Below are 18680 nucleotides of genomic sequence, written 5' to 3'. Positions count from 1 at the left end.
AGTTCGTGATGATAAGAGGATAGCAGAAAGGAGTGCATTTGCTTGGAGACTGTTTTTAATGGGGGGGTCCCCCTCTTTGTTTTTATAACATGTCAAAATCATGGACTACTCCAAAAGCATATAACTATCTGTATAAGTGTTCACTGACTTGTCTTTAGCTGTATGTACAAGCTCAGGAGAAACTGACTTATATTGGGTAAGAGTTCTCTTCTGTATTAACTCATTTCAGGTGATAAGATCATACCTTGCCTGGTATTTTCCTTCTGAGTTTTATAATAAGACCCATCAACAAAAAGTATCAACTCAGGATTATCAAAGAGATTATCTCACATATGAACATGAGGAGCCACTATTTCTAACACTACACTCACAATTGTGGTCTTCACCTGCATGAGGCAGAGGTAGTAGAGTAGCAGGGTTAAGTAAGTTGCAACATTTTAGATAGAAATTAGGAGATAGGAGAAGAATTCCAGAAGATGTTAATCTATTTGCTGACAAATGCAGAGTTTGAATGGAATTTAATATATATTTTTTGCAGTGTGCAAGACTTGCAAATAAAGCTTGTGTCTTAAAAGCAGCTCAGATGAAGCTACCAATTTGGCTGCTGCTGCTACTGCTTTTAAACAATTAAAATATGCCTTAGCTACTAAGTCCAATCACAGGCTATAAAATGTGATTGGCCTCTATTTTCCTTCATGTGTTTGGGTAAGTACTCCTAATGCCTGAATGTTATTTTCATGAATGAACAGGGTGAAAGGTTTAGCGCAATTTGGAAGTCCTAAAACTGAAGACTGTTGTAAGGCTATTTCCATTTGCAGAAAAGCCTGCTCATGGCTGTCTTCTCAAGGTAAAGGCTATGATACTGAGTTTCTAGTAAGCTAATCCAATGGTGAGGCCATTAGGGCAAAATGTAGGACCCAGCATCTGTAGTATCCTGCAAGCTCCAGAAAACTTCTTATTGTTTCTTTTAACTGTAGGCCAGGAAAAATTTTGAGTAGTTTTTATTCTCTCAGGCAAGAAGAGAATTGCTTCAACACTCAGGTTACGTCCTACCAAGTGAACAGTTTTTTCTTAAAAACAGAAGTTTTTCCATTAAAACATTGTGACCCTTATGAGGCCAGCAAGTTGCCATAAAAGGGTATTGAATTTCTCCCCTTTACTTAAGAACAGTCTTAGTTATTTCTGACTCTTTGTTTTTATGTATCTATTTTTTAAAGAACTTTTCAAAATCCCACAAAAATACAGGTAGAATATTGATTTAGATGGCATTGAAACTGTTAGGAAGCTCTAAACTTTTTAAACATTTTAAGTTTCCAGTCCAGAGAATAGCATATTTCCCTGTCTGTTTAGGTTTTAGATTTTCTCTCAACACATTTACTAGTTTTGCCATAGGATTCTTGAATATAATTTCATAGATTTATTACTCAATAGTGAATAGGTTTTGATACAATTTTAAGTGATAGATGAAATGTTTTAAAACTTTGTTTCTTGCTGATATTTAGAATATAATAAATGCATTTCCGATAATGTTTATTTCTGAAAATCTTATTCAGTTTCTTTATATCATAGTAATTTAACTGTATAGGCTGGAGTCAGTGGCAGATTGCCTGAGCTCAGGAATTCCAGACCAGCTTGGGCAACATGGGGAGACCCTGTCTCCACAAAAAATACAAAAATTAGCTGGGCATGGTGGTGCATGCCTGTAGTCCCAGCTACCTGGAGGGCTGAGGCAGGATGATGGCTTGAGCTAGGGAGATTGAGGCTGCAGTGAGTTGTGATCATGCCACTGCACTCCAGCCTGGGTGATGAAGCAAGACTCTGTCTTAAAAATAAAATAAGGTAAAATAAAATGAAAAGTAATTTAACTACATATTTATTTGGATTTTTACATATATAATCATATTATCAAGAATAACTGTGTTGTTTAGTCACCTCCAATTTTTATACCATTTTTATGTTTGCTTGATTGGGCTGGCTAAGAACTTCAGTGCTTAGGTGAAGGGAGGAGGAGAAAGAGGATGTGAAAGAGGACATACTTGCTTGAGACTGATTACAGAAGGGAGGCTTTCAACATTTCACTGTTTAGTATTGTTTGATTTACCTTTTCACAGACTTCCATTATTAATTTAAGGATAATGTCAATCCTATTTATCAAATTTTTTTTCATATCTTGAGATGAGTAAATGACTTGTATTTTAAACAGTTAATACAATGAATCACATTTACCCATTTTCTAAAGTTAAGCAAACCTTACATACCTGAAATAAACCTAACTTTATAATGATGTATTAACCATTTGTATATTGCTATATTTTAAATGTGCATATACGCTTTTATTTTTTACCAGGCATCTTTTATTATTGAGTTCTAGTTTAATTTTGTTCCTATCAGAGAACATCTTTCTATAATTTCAGTTCTTTCTATTTCATTTGATTTGTTTGATATTCCAGAATATAATTTATCTCAGTGAATGTTCTGTGTGCCTTTGTTATTTATATCGATTAGATCAAGTTAGCTGATTAATGTTTTTCATATGTTCCATATCCCCCTGTTTTTTCTGTCTACCTTTCCTATAAACTGCTGAGAACAGAGTTTTGAAATATCTACTAACTGTAAATCTGCCTTTCAGTTCTATCGGTTTTTGCTTCAAGTATTTTGAGTTCTGTTATTAGGTGATATACATTTTAAATATATTTTATGTACATTTTATGGATTGATCCCTTTCTTATTGTAAAATATCTGACTCCTTCGTAAAATTTCTTGTTCTGAAATTCACTTTGATATGATTGCAGTTAATTCTGCATTAATTTGACTAGTTTTTGAATTATATATATTTTTACATCTTACCTTAAACTTCTATTTATATTTCACATGGTTTTCTTGTGGTAGGTGTATAGCAGGGTCTTAATTTTTTTTTTTTTTTTTTTTTTTGTCACCCAGGCTGGAGTGCAATGGTGCGATCTCAGCTCACTGAAACCTCTGCCTCCCAGGTTCAAGCAATTCTCCTGCCTCAGCCTCCTGAGTAGCTGGGATTACAGGTGCCCGCTACTACGTCTGGCTAATTTTTGTATTTTTAGTAGAGACAGGGTTTTACCATGTTAGTCAGGCTGGTCTCGAACTCCTGACCTCAGGTGATCTGCCCGTCTCAGCCTCCCAAAGTGCTAGAATTACAAGCATAAGCCACTGCACCCGGCCAGGTCTTAGTTTTTTATCCAACTAACAATTTGTGACTTTTAAGTTCATTATATTAAATTCTGTTTAGCAGTGGACATAATTTGGTTTAAATCTGTTTTTTTTCAATTTGTTTTATCTACTCTATTTTTCTTTTGTGTTACTTTCTCTTGAGTTAGTTAAGAATTTTTTTTAATTTTAAAATTTCATTTTATCTCCTATTAGCTTACTATGTGTACTTTAAAATTTTTTTTTCTTTTCTGTTGTTGCTATCTCTAGGATTTATAGTATAGATATTTTACAATATACATCTTTAACTCCAGGGTTTACAGGATAATAATACATCATTCCAAAAATAGTGCAAAAAAATTTAAACAGCATATGCTCATTTTCTTTGTTGTCCCTTATACTACTGTCACACAATTTACTTTTTTGTATGCTATAAACCTGAAACACATTACTATTATCGTTCCTTTAAACAGTGATACTTTAAAGAACTCCAAGATGAAAAATAGTATTTTATATTTACCCATCTGTTTACCATTTCTGTTAACCTCAATTTATTTCATTGTGTAAACTTGAATTTTCATATACATTATTTTCTTCTGTCTAAAGAAATTCCTTCAGGTCTACTGGCAGTGCATTCTTTCAGCTTTGTTTTTATAAAAATGTTTCTATTTTGCCTCTAATTTTAAATATTTTTATTGTTAGTTAATATCTTCTTAGTTTCTTTTATTTATTTTCGTTACTTAAAATATGTGCATTTATTTTCTTCTGGCTTGCACAAACTGACAAAAAGCCAGAAGTCATTCTTACATGTGTTTCTTTGTAAATATCTTTTCTCTAGTTGTTTTTAAGATTTTATTTTTATCACTGTTTTTCAGTAATGTCATTGATGTGTTTTGGGCATAATTTTAAAACATTTTTATACAGATTGAAATTTGTTGAACATTTTGTGTCTTCAGATTTATAATTTTTATCAGCTAGGGACAATTTGTGTCATTGTGTCACCAACCTTTTTTTTCAACTCACTTTTATTCTGAGACTCCAATGCATGTATGTTAGATGTCTTACTAGATACTGTTCCACAGTAACTGATGCTTTATTTTGAAGCTTTATTTTTTCTCTTTTCATTTTGAATAGTTTATGTTGCTATGTCTTTATTTTTACTGATCTTTCATCATGCAAGATCTGCTCTGTTCTTAAAACTACCAACTTATCTTTTACTTCAGATGTATTTTTCATGTCTAGAAGTCCATTTGCATTTTCACGTCATCCCTTGTTATCATGGTTATGACTGTCTCTATGATCTGAACATATGAAACAGATTTGTAATAGCTGTTTGAATACAATAGCTGCTTGGTCTTTTATGTCTATCACTCATAGGACTGTTATTATTGACTGATTTTTTCCCTATGGGCAGTATTTTTCTGCTTCTTTGCATGAAAAGTAGTTTCATTTTATTTTTTAAACTGATAACTTATTTTGGACTTTAAGTTGTTGGTTGGTTGCTGGAAGTTGTTTTATTCTTAAGTTTTGGATTTTTTTCCAGCAAATAAAGTAATTGGAATCAGTCGGGTGCTTTTAAAATTTGAGAAACTCCAGAGCAATCTTTAAAGTTGAACTAGTTAAGCCTGACTACAAAGGTAATATGCTTTTGAAGATCTGACCTGATGTACCTATGTACTATAAAGTGTTTTATTCTAGTTTGTGGGGACATGAAACGTTCCCTGCTCTGTTTGAGTTTCAGGGAAAGCTTATGCCCACTTCTTTACAGTGGGTTTTTCCTTAGCTTTAGCAGTTCCTTCTTTTGTATACACAGATCAGTATCCAAAGACCTGAGCTATCTCTTCTGCATATTTCCAAAGCCCCACTGCTCCTCCACATCCTCATAACTCCCTCTTTTCTGTCATCTTACCCTGCAAATTCTCCATTCCTTGGTTTCTCAGAACTCTAATCTCCTCTTCAATCCAACAGGAATGTAAAGCTATGTTTGGGTTTCACTTTCCTGGACTGTGGCTTAAAAACTGCCCCCCCAGGAAGCAAGCTGGTATAATTGTAGGGCTCACATTGTTAGTTTCCCTTCTTTAGAGATCCCAGTCTTTCAGTGCCTTTGGCCAGTGTCTGGAAATGATTTTTTTTTTTTTTTTTTTTACAATTTGTCCAGTTTTCTATTTGGCTAAAGCAGAAAAGTAGCTTGAGTGCCTGTTACTTCATCTTCTCTAATTTATTCATTACTTTGCTTATCATTTTTTATTTTTCTTTCCATGCTTTCTTTTGATTTACTTTGCTGTTCATTTTGTAGCTTTTCATTCACCTGGGAAGGGTGCTACTGGCATCTAGTGGGTGAGGTCAGGGGTGCTGCTAATCATCCTACATTGCACAGGATAGTCTCCTTCAGCAAAGAGTAATGAAGCCCCAAATTCTGACCATGCCAAGGTCCAGAAACCATGGTTTAACACATTCTGTTCCACTGTTTGGTTTTTGTTCTTCAGGAACTCCAATTATATGTATATTGTTTCTTCTTCATTTATCTTCCACTTCGACCACATTCTCTTTAACACTTTCAAATATTTTTTATCTCATGTTCATTCTCTTGGATGTTTTTCATTTTTTATTCAATGTCTTTTATTACATTTTTGTTTTTTTCTGTTTTTCCTTTGCACCATTTAATTATAATCCCAAGATAAATTTTTATTATTTTTTGTCACTGATTATTTTATTTGTATTTAATTTTTGGAGTTCTGTAAGTTCTGTATGAAGGCAGATCTTTATAATCTCAAAGGCTTATTTGAAAATATGTAATTCAGTTTGGAGTGTTGTAGTACAATGTTTCATTTACTGCTAAATAGTTGATGTGGGAGTAACTGTCTTCACTAGATTGTTTTGATTCTTGTTTTTTGTTTCATTACAGTTGGTTGAATTTTGAATAGATTTATTTTATTTTCTTCTATTCATTTTGTGGATTTTGTGTGGTTTGCAATATTTTTAATTTAATGCTGCTTTCTCTGTCAGTGTAGCAAAATACAATGTCATGTTGATACAGGAGCTAGAAACAAATTGTTTAATCAGATAGTAAGGGCAACAGAGTCCTTGGCAGGGTTTCCCTTTTAACAAAAAAGCAGCACCCAAATCATTTATTTTCTAACAAGATCAGCCTGAAGAATCCAGCTGCAAACATAGATAAGCAAGCTCGAAGCTTGCATGCGTGAATGCCGACAGCTGTGCCAATAGGGAAGGGCTACCTGGAAGCCAGGTATATTCAACATGGAGGCTCCATTTTCCCTTTTCTTTGTCACCATGCATACAGTAAAAATAAGCAACAAGGCGCCAGTCAGGTAGAGAACCCATCTACATAATAAGATTAGGGTGGCAGTGGCTAGATTCTCATGTGCTATGCAAATGGCACATCTGGTTCAGCCAATTTTGTGTGCCCTATGTAAATCAGACACCACCTCCTCAAGCCATCTAAAAATCCTTCTGCATTTCACTGTGGAAGTAGGAACCCATTTTCTCCAGGACCCCTCTCTGCACAGAGAGCTCTTCTCTTTCTTTTGTCTATTAAAACAACCACTCTTATCCTCACTCTGGTATGTCTTAGTTTTCCATGGCCATGGGACAACAAACCTCGGGTACTACCCCAGACAATGACACCATTTCAATATATATATGTATCATATATATGATAATGTTATCATATATCATATATAAATATATAATATACATTTTATATATGATAAAGATATTACATATATTTATGTATTAGTTGATGATTTACATATTATAAATATATATTTTACATATTACATATTAGCTTATGTTTTTTAATATATAATCATATATTATGTAATAATATATAGTAATATATATCTAATTATATACTATAATATATAACATAATATGATTATATATTATATTATACATGTTAGATATCATATTAGTTATAATTATATATTATAATCTATATCACATAACATATAACATATTTATATATAATATTTAATATAATATATGATGAATATTATAGATAATATATGATGTATACACATTATATATTTATATAATATGTAGTATATATTATATATAAATATAAGTATATAATATATCAAATATAAAAGTGGTAAATATATATAAATATAAGCATATTATATATCAAATATATAAATCTAATATATCATATATAAATATATAAATATAACATATAGTATAGAATATAATATGTAAAACTATATATCAAATATATATACAATATATAATATATAAACTATATACAACATATTAAATATGAATATATTATATATTAAATATATAATAAATATAAATATATATGTTAGAACTCCTGTTGTAATCTATTATTGCTATGTAGAAAAGATCTGTCAAGCCTTTGAAGGTAATCTGTGTTTTTTCCCCCACCTCTGGCTGCTTTTAAGATATTATCACTGATTTTGGTTTTATGAAGTTTTTCTCGGGTTGATTAGGTCTTTACTTTTTAAATTCCTCTGTATTTTACTGCACTCAAATAATATTAAATGAAGAAATTTTACATTTTTAAAAAATTTTTTAACTTTTTTCATGTTACTACATAATTAAATACAAGCTTTATTTATTCAGATTTGGAATTACAAAATATTCAAATTGACTACAGCAGAATTGATCCTCAATTCCCAGAATTTTTTGAATGATTGTGTACCGAAAAATCCAGTATAACTTACTTTATTTATTCATCAGTTCTTTTATTCCTGAGATTCTTATAAAAAGTATTGCTTTATAAAAGTAACAGTGTTCTAAATTTGAGAATATAAATTAACATTATTCAAATTAATGTCAATGTTGTATCAACAATATCAATGTTATATCTATCAGTAATATCACATCACAAAAATTACAGCTTATTTTACCAGCTTATTATTTTGGGTTATTCTACATATGTAGAAATTATTAAATTGCAATTTGAGGTAGCTATAATAAAAAAAAAATCTCTTTGATTCTGACCCTAGTAACCAAAACAATTACCTTATTTTAAAACAGTGTTGGCCTGGCACGGTGGCTCACACCCGTAATCCCGCACTTTGGGAGGCCAAGGCAGGAGGATCACTTGAGGTCTGGAATTCGAGAACAACCAGGCCAACATGGTGAAACCTGTCTCTACTAAAAGTACACAAAATAACCAGGCGTAGTGGCACATGCCTGTAATCCCAGCTACTCGGGAGGATGAAGCATGAGAATTGCTTGAACCCAGGACGCAGAGGTTGCAGTAAGCCAAGATCATGCCACTGAACTCCAGCTGGGGTGACAGAACTAGACTCTGTCTTAAATAAATAAATAAATAAATAAATAAATAAATAAATAAATACTGTGTTAACTTGATGAAATGCTGCCTCTGACACTTAAAGGAAAACATTTCTTATTATTCTTTAGGCTAATATTTATTTCATGAATGAAGTTGTGTTTATCTCCTTTTCTAAAATAAAAATATTTTCAACATAAAACTATTTCTGAGCCAGAAATAGGTAAATTCCAGTGAAAATGGTTCACACTTTGTAAACAAGGAGACCATGACAACATTTTATATATCATAAATCAATCTTAATGGGGAGGCCTCATTCACTTTTATTTTAAAAACGTAGTGCAATACTAAAGCTACTGGTGTGAGGGTGCTTAATTAGCCAGAGGCAAAAGAAGCCTGAAATTAAGTGCTAGTAATTTATTTTAGTTTTCTAAAATTTAAACAGGTGTCTAATAACAGCAGCTATCATATGACCAGTCTAATGTGCTAAGAAGTGTTTTGTACTATACATCAATCCATATAATTTACTTGTGTCCGAAGAGGCATTTTACAATCCAATCCCCTAAATTTTGATAACTAAAATAACTACATTATGGTCATTTCAAACTTCTATTGAAATGTCGTTAACTTTTTTTCTGATTAATTAGCTACATGTTTCAAATAGATACAAATTTATGTCTTAAGTAGTATGTTTGAAACTAATATAGTAATTTCTAACAAAAATATCAGGGTAGGTATAATCAATGTAAGTATCACTCTTTATAATAACTCCCATCAGCCTGAGTCATCATAGTCTGAAATCCACCAGTTTTTATTGCCCTTTATCAAAGGGACAATTACTTTTTCTTTCTTTTTTTTTTTTTTTTTGGTTGAGACGGAGTCTCGCTCTGTTGCCCAGGCTGGAGTGCGGTGGCGCGATCTCGGCTCACTGCAAGCTCTGCCTCCCGGGTTCACGCCATTCTCCTGCCTCAGCCTCCCGAGTAGCTGGGACTACAGGCGCCCGCCACCTCGCCCGGCTAGTTTTTTGTATTTTTTAGTAGAGACGGGGTTTCACCGTGTTAGCCAGGATGGTCTCGATCTCCTGACCTCGTGATCCGCCCGTCTCGGCCTCCCAAAGTGCTGGGATTACAGGCTTGAGCCACCGCGCCCAGCCAGGGACAATTACTTTTTCTAAACCTGTGTTTGAATCTTCTCTAGCAGTATTTGAAATTTATGTCATATTTTCTGTAGTTCACATGTTTGTTGACTATTATCTTGGTATGCTATATCGTGATAATATGGCATAATCTTTCAGGGGAATCTAGGATTTTCTCTAATATAGTATCTCTTCCACTTTCTGATTATATTCCTACAAACTCACTTGTACACGTTATGTATCTTCAGTTTCTTTATAAAATGTTTTCACTTCCAGGTACTCAAATTCATCATCTACCTAATATCCTTGCTGTCTATCTTCACTTTCGAGTGGCTATTTTCTTGCTGGTGCATCTTCTCTCTATTGCTGTCTTCTACATGTTGTGTGCCTACTATTTCATAGAGAAGGGACTAAGTTTGCTCTTTGATATCTTTACTATACTTGAAATCTGATTCAGTTGGAATCTCTACTTCTAACTCTAAATGTTCCTTAGTTTCTTCTGATAAAAGTAATCACATTGAAGTAGAACTTCCTTTATGTACTAACAAGACTTTAGCATTATCCACGTTAAGATTCTACAACACCATCAGCATCATTCAATGCCTCAATTTCCAGAATTTCTTCATATTTAACAAGACCTGACAAAATATGGCTATTGATGTCCAGATTCCAAATAATGCAATTACCATAATCTATGTTGAACAATGAACCTTCAGATTTTTCCTTTTTCCATTTTTATGTTCTCCATGTTTTGCCTCCTTTAACTTGAGACTTTTTCTGCCACTACTCTTGGTGCTGGGGCTGAATGCTTCTGTTACTGTCACCTTTGGCTTGTTTATTTGGAACCATAACTCATCCTCAATGTACAGCAAAGAATGTGAGGGGATGCCTCAGTGAGCTATCAGAAATAAACATTCAGTGGATAGTGGATATAAAAATCGTATCTTAGCTTCTGCTCTATTTCTTCTCTCTTACACTTTTGGGATTCCAAATAAGCATGTGTTCTTTTTTCTCCCTATATCTCCTAGTTTTGTGGCTTTCACTTCTGTATTTTTCATATTTTTGTATATTTGTGCTTCATCATAGTTTCTTCTAATTTATCTACCAGTTCCCTAATTCCCTCTATAACTGTGTCTAATCTATCACTGAACTCATCTATAAAGTTCTTTTGTTTATTGTATTTTTCAGTTCTGGAATTACTTTTACCCCCAATTTTCTTTTCTCTTTCTTTCTCTCTCTTTCTTTCCTTTCTTTCCTTTCTTTTCTTTCCTTCCTTCCTTCCTTCCTTCCTTCCTTTCCTTTCCTTTCCTTTCCTTCCTTCCTTTCCTTTCCTCCTTTCCTTTCCTTTCCTTTCCTTTCCTTTCCTTCCTTTCCTTTCCTTTCCTTTCCTTTCCTTTCCTTTCGCTCCTTTCCTTCCTTTCCTTTCCTTTCCTTTCCTTTTCTTTTCTTTTCTTTTCTTTCTTTCTTTTTCTTTTCTTCTTTTCTTTTCTTGTTCGGATGAGGTCCTCACTCTTGTCGTCAGTTGGGTGTAGCCGTGGAGTACAGTGGCACTATCTCGGCTCACTGCAACCTCTGCCTCCTGGGTTCAAGCGATTCTCCTGCCTTAGTTTCCCAAGTAGCTGGGACTACAGACACGTGCCACCACACCTGGATAATTGTTGTATTTTTAATAGAGATGGGATTTTGCCATGTTGGCCAGACTGGTTTTGAACTTCTGACCTCAGGAGATCTACCTGCCTTGGCCTCCCAGACATGTGCCACCACACCCAGATAATTTTTGTATTTTTAATAGAGATGGGATTTTGCCATGTTGGCCAGGCTGATCTCCAACTCCTGACCTCAGGTGATCCGTCCATCTTGGCCTCCCAAAGTGCTGGGATTACAGGTGTGAGCCACTGCCTGGCGTAATATTTGTATTTTTAGTAGAGATGGAGTTTCGCCATGTTGGCCAGGCTGGTCTCAAACTCCTGGCCTCAAGTGATCCTGCCTTGGCCTCCCAAAGTGCTAAGATTACAGGTGTGAGACACCATGCCCAGTCCCTCCCCCAGTCTTCTAATTTCCATTTGGTAATTTATAATTTTTTTTACAAAAATTGTGAGCTCATTTTTTTTTCTCCTGGAACATTTTATGCATATTTGCAATGTATGGACTCAATGTGTGTCTGTTTCTATTTTCTTTCATTTCTGCTGATTCTCACTCACAGTGTACTTTCTCCTTATGTGTTTGGATACTGTTAATTATGTGTTGAACATTACACTTTAAAAGTTTTTGGCTGGGCCTGGTGGCTCACGCCTGTAATCCCAGCACTTTGGGAGGCCGAGGCGGGTGGAACGGCGTCAGGAGATCGAGACCATCCTGGCTAACATGGTGAAACCCCGTCTCTACTAAAAACACAAAAAATTAGCTGGGGGTGGTGGCGGGCTCCTGCAGTCCCAGCTACTCGGGAGGCTGAGGCAGGAGAATGGCATGAACCCGGGAGGCGGAGCTTGCAGTGAGCCTAGATTGCGCCACTGCACTCCAGCCTGGGCAAAAGAGCAAGACTCTGTCTCAAAAAAAAAAAAAAGTTTTAATAAAAATACTTTGAGATTTAATAAGATAATATCTTCCTTCAAAGAAAAATGTTGTTTACTTCTGTCTGATTTCTGGAAATGAGAGCAGTCTAGGATCACCTTCATCCTAGTTCAGGACTGGAAGTTTTCTTGTTTACTTGGATTAAGCTAGGCTGCAGTCTGTTCAAGTGCTTTCTATTATTGACCTATCCTTACTTGTAGGATTCAGGCGTCCAGGTATTCAGCCCACAGTCATAGGTGTTTTTCATGGATCATTCCAGCTTCTGATCTTTTACTCCTATGAGACCACCAAAAGTTCAAATCAAACTTTTGGTTGCCTCTTCAAAAATTACAAATTCTTTCAGTATCAAAGTGGCCCTAAGTGCTAGGCTTAAATTTTAGAGCATCTATCCTCTTGTTGGCCTAGTAATTTCTCTCTACCTTATTAGAAAAAAGGAACATTAATCCAGTTGTTTTACCATTGGAAATATTGGTCCATATTACTTAGCTTCCACTACTGGAAATAATACCTAGATTTATTCACTGCTATAAAAAGTCGAAATGTATTTTAAATTTAAATAAGTATGCTAATAAGCCTTTCCATGACAAGTTCCTACTTCAGAATTCTAGTTTTAAAATAGTTAAAGCATGGAATCTTGCCATAAATTTGTAGCACAGATTTTTTTAAAAAGGCAACGAGGTCTTCAATTTCTTATAAGGTTCACTTTGATTTGCTCTCACAGGATTTACCTACAGGACCAATGGATCTTTTGATAAGAGTTTTAAGATAGAATAAGTAAAACTAATAAATAAAAATTTTCATTACCCTTGCAATCACATTATGAATTTTGTCTAAATTCAGAATAGCCTAGAACAGACAAAATTGCCACTATTTCTAATACCATAATTTTCTTATAAAAGAAAAATGTGTAGGACAAAGAAAAACATAAAGTCCTACCATGTGTGTGACATCCTGAGTAAAGGAGGCATTGAGGACATGTACTTTAAATGACTCATGCTCTTTGTTTCATGGCCATGTACCATAGTACAGCTGTTAATATGTGAGAGGTATGCCCCATTTCCCTTTGTGGTAAACTAGAAAGGGTTATTGTGAAGGAAAAAGTGAGAAAAAAAGAAATCAACATGGCACTATACGGGTAAATTCCCAGACAGATGAATTTTAGAAGAAATACATATAGGAGTTACAGAAATGGAAATTGATTCTTTACAATGTATTCATACCTTTACTGCTAATGAATATGGATTTTTTTTTGAGGTAATAAAAATCTAAAATTAGATTGTGGTGATGGTTGCACAACTCTGTGAATATTCTAAGAACATTGAATTGCACACTTTAAGGGACTGAATTTTATGGTGCATGACATATATCTCAATAAAGCTTTTTTAAAAAATGTTTTTATATCTCTGTGTATGTCTTAGGAGTCTTTAAGTATCTCAATTTAAATGCCAAGGATTTAGAGACTATAAAATCTACACAGGAAGATGATTAAGAACATATTCCTTAAATTCTGAAAAATATTTACGTTAAAATTTTGGTTTTATATTTATTATCTGTCTTATCAAAAGTCAGTTACTCAACATCATTGGGCTTCTGTTTTCTCAAATGATATGAGAATAGCAACACTACTGGTTAAGGAGCAGGGATTCAGACAGGATTGTTGTTCAAGTGATATACTGTGGGAATACCCTCAGGCCAAGGGGAGTGAAGACAGTAGAATAGGAGAAGGAAAAGAAGTTAGTGAGAATGCAGTCTCAGCTGGAGAGTAGCATTTATCTGTTGCCCTAAGAAGTCAGTCAGTCACTGACCAAAATCTGAAAGAGACAGCATGAGAAGGTGCAGTCCTGTAGTCTTGTGGCTGTTAGCCTTTCAGTGGTCATCACTCATTGCTACTGGGAATAGACACACTTGCCAGTGAAGGGAGTCTGTGATGGGCACCAGCTGCATCTACTACTCACTCTTACCCCATGTATTGTAGGAATAATGCAAGGTAATGCATAATATACATTGACTGCAAGGGTCTGCACAATACCTGGAATATAAGAAGAACTATATACATAGTAGCTATTCATCTAGGGCATACAATATCTAATAACTAAACAATGAAATAAACTAATTACATATATTGTATAATAACACCCAGCAAGAAAATCTTACTGCACATGTTGCCTCCTCATCAAATGTAAATATGTGACTTATTGAGCGTCCTTCATGATGAGGTTGTAAAGGAGTAACTTTCAGCGGGCTTGTCCAACCTGAAAACACAAAACAAATGAATGGGATTTTGGTTAAAAACACAATAAAAGTTCTTTTTCAACAGAAATATTTACTGTTAGAAGCTAGACTGTGTGATTGTAATTCATTTTTTAATGGATTATTTAATAACTTTTCTGGATCTTTTAGCTGTGAGAACAGAATAGCTCTGGAATTTCTATGTGAGCCTAATTATAATAGTGCAGAATCACTTGTTATTTCTTACTTATTATTGGAAGATACCTATTTGGTACTATACATCGATGTATGTGCACACAGACATGTTGGGGATGGTGGTGACACAAGGTGAGTCTGGTTATTATGCAGATAATTCATGTAATGATAGATTAGAAGTCCTAAAAAACTAACAAATATAAAAAGCAGCCTTCAAAAATATTTGGTACACTGTAATTGGAAGCTTTTATATAAAGATGAAAAACAGGGCTCCTGGTTTTGAGGCATCCATAAGCAAATAGAAAGTACAAACATATAAGTAGATAATATCAATATGGTGTGACAATACAGCAATAGCTGAGCTCAGAGTGCTGTGGGGGTGCATAGGAAGGATACCTAAGAATACCTAGTCCAACCAGTTTGTCGGGGCTTAGGGACATCTCCTCAAAGATAACACCTGATCTAACCCTGACAATTAAGCATAACTTGGATGAAAAAGGAGAAGTAGAGGAAGGGTAGTTGTTCCAGGAAGGGAAACAGTATGTGCAATGGTAGTCCTGCTCTGTGAGAGCCTATTAATGTATACAGAAATTAAAATATGTTAGGTATAGCACATTGTAAAATGGTAGATAGGAAATGGCAGAAGATAAGCAAAAGAAATAGTCCAAGGTCAGGGCATGAAAACCTCGGACTCAACCTGCAGATGAATTGCCCTTGAAAGGTTTTAATAAGAGAGATTGATTACTTTGGTTTGGGCAGGTGACTAGCATAGGTGAACTGCAGTGCCTCTGGTAGTTTCCATAGAGATCATTTCTCTTATCCCATGGGGGCTTCTGACTTGGTCCTCTACCTCATAGCTTTGTTCCACGAATTAATCCAACTTGGCAAAATGTAAATTTAAAAGTTAAAATTTGAGATCAGGATGGACAGCACAGAGATGTTGGAGCAAGAGAGAGATGCATTGTGAGAGGTGCTTAGGGAAGGATAGGAGCTCCACGGTCATCTGTGGGTGCCACTCTGGTGGAGCTCTATCACAGATGCCATCTATCTAATATTATATATTGTATATATAAATATTATATATGATCTTATATACTTACAAGTATATACATTATATATATATAATATATACTTACAAGTATATATATTATGTATGTATGTATATACTTACTTGCTTGGGTTCCAGAGTGACCTTCATGAGTTATTTGACCCATCTGAGCCTCATTTTCCTCACCTTTAATGACTATTGCCAGAGTTATAAAAACTATAATTAATGAATACAAAGAAATAAGCTAACTATGGCATGTAGTTTAAGTGCTCAACATGTTTACTAATTAACAATTAGTAGTTGTAATATCATTAGTATTTTTAGTACTAATGTAGTAATACTATTTTCATGACGATGATAATGATGATGATTGATGATAATTCAGTCAATATTTGACTGAGAAACTCGGGACAGAATCTGCAATGGGGATTTGCAAAGGAGGAATACAGAACAAGTGGATGCTGGATAGTCTGTGGGTTTAGAAGGGCCAGTTAGAGAGTAGAGTATCAGTGGACCTCAGTGCACCATTGTCGACTTTGAAGCTTGAGGCAATCACATGAGTAGGATATGGGTAGCCTCTAGGAGCAGACAGAGTGCCCTGGCTGACAGTGCATGAGGAAATAAACAGTTTAGATGGAAGAAACTGGATTCTGCAACAATCTGAATGTGCTTGGAAGTTGATTTTTCCCCAGACCCTCTAGATAAGAATCAAGATAACACCTTGATCTTGGCTTTATTTATTTATTTATTTGAGACAGAGTCTCAATCTGTTGCCCAGGCTGGAGTGCAGTGGCACGATCTCTGCTCACTGCAACCTCCACCTCCTGGGTTCAAACAATTCTCCCACCTCAGCTTCCTGAGTAGCTGGGATTACAGGCACATGCCACCATGGCCAGATCATTTTTATATTTTTAGTAGAGACGGGGTTTCACCATGTTGGCCAGACTGGTCTTGAACTCCTGACCTCAGATAATCCGCCTGCATCGGCTTCCCAAGGTGCTGGGATTACAGGCATGAGCCACGGCCGTGTCCGGCCAATTTTGGCATTATTATTATCATAGATTCTAAAGAGAAGACCCAGATGACATTCCCCAGACTTCTGATCCACAAAACTGTGATTGATGGGCTTCACTGTAAACTTTCCAGTTTGTGTCAATTTGTTACAGCAGCAAGAGAAAACTAATACAGACATAGAGGTGAGAGGCCAAAGCAAAGGGAGGAAAGGAATGCTGAATCCCATAGTAATTTCAGTTTTAAGAACCATGAGGATGATTCTGTCTGTGACACAGCGGACAAAGGAAACTCTCTAGAAGTCTATTGTGCCAAGAGCAACAGGATGGCATTTTGTGGTATCTATCTTATTTGGAGCCATTCAAACAACTGCTTTGAAAAAGCAGGAAATTAGGAGAATAATAAAACTTGAATTCTAACGTTAAGACAGATTAGAAGGACTCTGGACAATGAATTACACCTCAGAGTCATCAAATTTAAGTCTAAGTATGAGGATATCCTTTCCTCCACTCTGTTTCAGTATCTACTATTTGAAAAGCAAACAATTCTGAAACTTAATGGCTTAAGTCAACCACTTATTCTCTCCTGGAATTCAGAAGATAGTTGGGGGTGGTTCTTTCACGTGCTGTCAGTTTCAAGAGCTGCAAAGGTTCAAAAATGGCCTCACCCACATGGCTGGCAAGTTGGTATTGACCATTAACTGGGGGTTTAGGTGGGCATACCAGCAAGTGTCTTGTATTTGTTTCTGTGGGCATAGGTTTGTCTTTCACAGGATAGCGACTGAGATCCCAGAGAAGACTCTGAAGAAGACTAATCCCAATGTGCAAGTGCTTATCAAGTCTCCATTTGCACAATGCTTACTAACTTATAATTGGCCTAAGCCAGTCAAATGTCCAGGCCCAATGTCAACATGGGAAGTAAACAGAGTTTATTGGCAAGAGTGGCAGGCACATGCAGGAACAGGGTGAATTGCTGAGGATCACTTTTGGACGAGCTACCATTCATCTCTTCTTCATAACTCAACATCCCACTTCATCACTTTCATACCAAAAAGTAAATGTCAAGTCTTCTGTTAAGGAAAGCACTATAGTATTTTCCTTACTTCTTAGGAATTTAAAATGTTTAAAACCATGATCATATTTTTATTGTGAGAAGGATTCATGTGTAACCTATAAAATGATATGAGTTTGAGGGCATCTGCCATGAATCCTATTTTCCCATAGGCCCTGTTATTTTTATTGTAAAATATCATAATATTGTGCTTTTAAGGAATGCAAAAACTATTATAGCAGAAAAATTCAAGAACCATTCTATGTATTTTGTCTTCTTCTCCATGTATTTTCTACCATCTACTGGTTATATATAGGTTTTCATAACACCTAAAATGCCCTTTGTTAATGGTCTTACTTGAGTTATCTTTCTTAATATAGCTAAAGTAGATCATGTTTGTTGATTTTTGAAAGGACAACTTTAGGTTTAGTTGTTTGTACATGTTGTTTTTCTATTCTCTATTTTATTTATATGTACCTAATATCAGAGATTCAAAATACAAGAAATAAACATTGACAGAATTGAAAAGAAAACTAGGCACTGCTACAATAATTATTGGATACTTTAATATCCACTTTCAGTAACAGAATGATCAGACAAAGATCGATAAGGAAATACAGAACTTGAACAACACTATAAAACAATTTGACCTAACAGAACAATTCACCCAACAACAGCAGGATATACATTTTTCTCAAGCACACATGGGACATTCTCTAGAATAGAAAATATTTTAGGCCACAAAACACTTCTTTATAAATTTAAAAGGTTAAAATCATACAGTGTCTTTTCCAGTCGAAATGAAATGAAACTAAAAATCAACAAAAGAAGGGAAACTGGAAAATTAACAGATATATAGAAATTAAACATGATGCCACGAAACAAAGGATCAAATAAGAAATCATAAAGGAAATGGGAAATTATCTTGAGAAAAATGATTTTTGTTTTTTTTTTTTTAGACAGAGTCTCGCTCTGTCGCCCAG

General features: G+C 34.8%; 1 protein-coding gene across 2 annotated transcripts in view; it reads right to left on the bottom strand.

Annotated features, from left to right (window-relative positions):
* SPATA48 (spermatogenesis associated 48) overlaps positions 1-18680 on the bottom strand; it is a 67997-nt gene that overhangs the window by 44125 nt on the left and 5192 nt on the right. For both annotated transcript variants that reach the window (XR_004183277.1, XM_003895986.5), the window contains exon 2: positions 14319-14416. Coding sequence is in view for 1 of the 2 variants with exons in the window: in XM_003895986.5 (XP_003896035.2) it covers positions 14319-14416 (98 nt within the window). In the remaining variant the exon portion in view is untranslated. The remainder of the gene's footprint in view (positions 1-14318; positions 14417-18680) is intronic.

The sequence above is a fragment of the Papio anubis genome, chromosome 4, assembly GCF_008728515.1.
Source record: "Papio anubis isolate 15944 chromosome 4, Panubis1.0, whole genome shotgun sequence".
NCBI classification, from domain to species: Eukaryota; Metazoa; Chordata; class Mammalia; order Primates; family Cercopithecidae; genus Papio; species Papio anubis.
This window is presented reverse-complemented; position numbering and strand designations above follow the sequence as displayed.